Source organism: Boleophthalmus pectinirostris, unplaced genomic scaffold, assembly GCF_026225935.1.
Source record: "Boleophthalmus pectinirostris isolate CB_2022bp ecotype Guang Dong unplaced genomic scaffold, ASM2622593v1 HiC_scaffold_10, whole genome shotgun sequence".
Taxonomy (NCBI): Eukaryota; Metazoa; Chordata; class Actinopteri; order Gobiiformes; family Gobiidae; genus Boleophthalmus; species Boleophthalmus pectinirostris.
Window position 1 is genome coordinate 9697435 of NW_026570971.1, and position 4036 is coordinate 9701470.

The 4036-nt window shown below is 47.9% G+C and overlaps 1 protein-coding gene across 1 annotated transcript; it reads right to left on the reverse strand.

The window, feature by feature from the left end:
• Positions 1 to 682: 682 nt before the first annotated feature.
• On the reverse strand, positions 683 to 3800 carry marcksb (myristoylated alanine-rich protein kinase C substrate b). The gene is made up of 2 exons (XM_020917566.2): positions 3446 to 3800; positions 683 to 2253 (listed from the first exon to the last, which is right to left on the reverse strand). The coding sequence occupies exons 1-2, from the start codon at positions 3530 to 3532 to the stop codon at positions 1699 to 1701; spliced, it is 642 nt and encodes a 213-aa protein (XP_020773225.2). The 5' UTR covers positions 3533 to 3800; the 3' UTR covers positions 683 to 1698.
• Between the last annotated feature and the right edge of the window lie 236 nt (positions 3801 to 4036).

The following is a 4036-nucleotide window of genomic DNA, read 5'->3' on the forward strand; positions in this document are numbered from 1 at the left end:
GATTTAAATTATTAACCAAGTAGTTGCTATCTGTTTTTGATTTAGCATACTAGAGCTTAATTAAACTATTTGTACTGTCACTTTCGTGGTTAATTAGCTTTTTGCATGTTATAAACACACATCTGAGAGAAAAAAAAATGATAATAAGTAGGTTAATTACATGTAAATATATGCATTTGGGGTGGGATTTAAAGATTGGGTTGGCGTTTGTATGCGTTGTGATTTAGCGATAAACAAGCTAGCAAACCTCGAGCTAAGGACTACAATTTTAGCTGCGTCTTAAAGTGCGAAGTTTAATGTGGGATTTTAACAGTTTGCTGTTAGATTTTGAAGTTTTGTAAAGTTTTAAAGACATAAAAGAGCTTCTAAGTCACTTGGAGTAGTTATTTTAAAATAAACTGATCACAATGCTTAAATAACGTTAAGAATTTGAATCATTATTATAAATATCAAATTATTACTGTTCTTTTTTGTGTGTGTTACCAATTGCACTATTATATTAAGTAAAACAGAGCCATAGAACATTAAGAAATACAACCGATAGTTCTTGAAAAGTGCTAACCTATATGAAAATGTAAAAAAACTACAAAACTAGCATAGCCAAGCGCTAGCCCATCTCTAACCACCTAAACCAGCCACACGATTACAACACCAAGTTCTACAAAAGTGCAGAGTCACCACATTTTGATCCAGGGTTTGCTTAAAACATCTCCCAATTTTATTCAATCTTACAAATGGTGAAAAACAAGAAAACGTCATTTACAATGGGTCATCTGTTAAAAACATCAGTCATTTAGGTACATCTCAGCCATAAAACCGGTAATATCAAAGTCTATACAGCGTGCAGTACTCACTATGGTGGATTCTAAACGGTAACGCAACGAGCACCTACAGATTTTTTTTTTTTTGGACTAAACTCTACTTTTGTTCAATATAGTCGTGTCCAGGGAGCGCGGTAATTGTAAACGGCTGTGCACTGCGAAAAGACAACATATAAAGACAGGTTTTTTTCTCGGGTAGTTCCCTTTTAAATATAACATGTGCCTTAACGCTTCTGTTGCTACATCCAATTGGCCAGCACCGAATACTTGGATTAAATATGTCAAATTCAGCAACGTGTCACACAATCATGGTTTCATGTAGAAAAAACACTCATTCACTCATGCGTTCGCTCGCTCACCCGGGCACCCGCGAGCAGGGCACCCGCGGGCGCAGCACCCACTCACTCACGCGCCCATCCACTCACTCTGCCAGTCACTCTGAAGATGAGACAACAGTAAACGAACACCAAATCTGCAAAGACGCACATCTGCAGCGGTTTAAATGACTTGAATTCACAGTGTCGATCTTGATTTGAGTTCTGACTAGATTTATTTTCTTACTAGATCTAGAATAAAGGCTGATTTCAAGATTTTGATTTCTTATTTCAAGGTAAAAAGTGTTTCATTGGTAGATTATTTAGCCTTTTAAATAAGAAGGAAATCTAGCCAAAGTTCCAGATGTAGTAAATCAATCTAAACTAGTGAAATCCAGATGGACACGTGTTCATTTGAGTCATTTAAACGTGGAGATGTTTGTCTTTGCAGGGAACGAAAACAAACAAAAAAAGTCCCTGGTTTTAGACAAGTCCTTCCATTCCTTCCTTCCTTCTGCGCTCTACTCCTCCAGCGCTCTGCTCCTTCCTCCAGGTTGGGGGGTTTACTCTGTGGCCGGGGCGGGGGTCTCGGGGCTGGCTGCCGTCTCTGGCTCGGCTGGAGCAGGGGCAGGCTCAGGGCTCTTCTCTGCGGGGGCCTCCTCTGTCTTGGCCTCCTCTTGGGGCTTGGCTTCCTCAGCTTTGGCCTCTGGAGCTGGTTCTTCTGCAGCAGCCTCTGCAGGTTTGGTCTCGTCTGCTGGGGCATCCTCGGCAGGCTTGTCTCCCTCCTCCGCAGCAGCAGCTCCACCCTCTTCCGCAGCCTCCTCAGACTCCTTCTTGGTCTTCTTGAAGGAAAAGCCGCTCAGCTTGAAGGAAGGCTTCTTGAAGGAGAAGCGCTTCTTCTTCTGCTTGTCGTCGCTAGTGGAGGAGGTGCCCTCCTCTGGTTTGGAGGTGTCTCCATTGGTAGCAGCGGCTTCCTTCTCTGGCTCTGCTGCGGCCTCGGCCTTCTCCCCATCCTCTTTGGGGGCCTCCTCAGTGGGAGTGCTGCCGTTGGCCTGGACGTCCTTGGCCTCCTGTGCAGTGGGAGACGCGTCTCCATTGGTCTTGGCATGTCCGTTCTCCTGGACAGAGACAGTGAGCAGTTTAGAACATGAATGTCACACATGCAGATGTGCATCAACCGCATAACCTGTGTTCTTAATAAAGATTAAATTGATATTTGTGGAAACACGTGCTGAAGAAACACCTGTATGCCCGTCTCAACTGTAGACACCCCTGCACATATTCTACACTCAACTGAAGAACAATTATCCTCAAATACATTTTTCATAATCCCATTTTGGGACAAAAAGTTTTTCATCTGAGCCACACTGAGTCATCCAGCTTTAAAGACACACTTGTGTAACATCATCTACAAATAAGACCAAATTTATTCATATAGGCCTAAAGTCCATGTCTCCATTTGGAAATAGAGCCATGTGTAATCACAGGATATGATTTGGTCCACACTGATGCAGGGCTGAGGCCTGGGCTTGGCAGCCAATAGGAAAAAGGCCGAAAACTGCAGTAACATCTGTTACTAGGACAGTGACGACACAGCTCAGCAGTAGGCCAGTCTGTCTGGCCGCAGCGCCGCCGGCTCCCGCTAGAGGGCGCTCCGAGCGCGTCGATGAAACACGCTCAATTTGGGAATTTTCATCAATAAATTTCAAAACCACAGCATTTTAAATGTTGGCTTAGGCTGACTGTGTGAAACCATTTCCGACCGCACGCCGCTCTGCTGTGCGCTGTGACAGCTGTGTGGAGGATGCGCGCAGTAAACGTGGCTCCTTTCTTCAGTCTGACAACAAAGGCGTGGTGCTTTTTAAAATGGCCATGCCTCTGAGGGAGTCATGAAGCGGCTGCACGCACCTCCGCTCCAAACCCGCTCCTCCGAGTCCACTAAAGCCCAAATGGAGCTGGGGGAGCGGGGATGAGCACACGTACGGCCCCACAGAGCCCAACAGGCGGACAAAGCTCCGGGCTGCAGCCGGCCCTCATTCAGCACAACAGGTCAAATTAACCATTTCATCCATGAATGAAAAGTGACCGCACAGCCCAAACCTCACGCCTAAACGCTCATATGCAACAATAAAACACGTAAACTCCGCTGTGGCTACGGTCTGCTCACTCAGCTCAAACATGTGGCCGTGCACTTTCGCTGGAGCCGGTGAACGTGGATGCGCTCCGTGGACATGGAGCACACGCCATTGTCGCGACACACACCGAGCCCACACCGCGCGGGGACACATTACACAGTCCACACTCGGTTACCTGTCCGTTGGCTTTGGCGGCGACTACGGCTCCTTCCGCCCCGGCAGCCTCGTCCTTCGCAGCGCCTTTGGAGGTCTGTGCTCCCATGCTTTTGCTCCAACAAAGGAAGCCAACCGATCAAATGAATGAACAAAGAGCGCAAGCTTCCAACCGAGGATTCTGCAGCTGTGTCTTCGCACCGAGCCCGAATCCGGCGAACAGCAGCGAGGGGCCGCGGAGGGACGTGGGAGCGCGCACAAAAACGAAGCTAAAGACGCAAAAGAAACGGGAATTGTTGCTATTTTTTCCCGAGCGGAGTTTGTAAATGGAGAAATTGGCCCCGCCGCAAATGAGATGCGGAGTACAACGCCCAAGTCCACTGATGAATGGGCACTGGGGCTATGACGACACGCGCAGCCCCCGTCCGCCAATCACAAGTCCCGAAGCCGGCGGCGGGGGGCGCGAGCGGGGGCAGCGGACAATGGGAGAGGAACAACAACATGGCCAGCTCCACTCCACACTCCACACTGCTCCGAGCCGCGGATCTGGATCGGGACCGAGCCGAGTTATCTGGCTGGAGCGGTCTGGGTTGGAGCGTTTTGGCGCACGGTT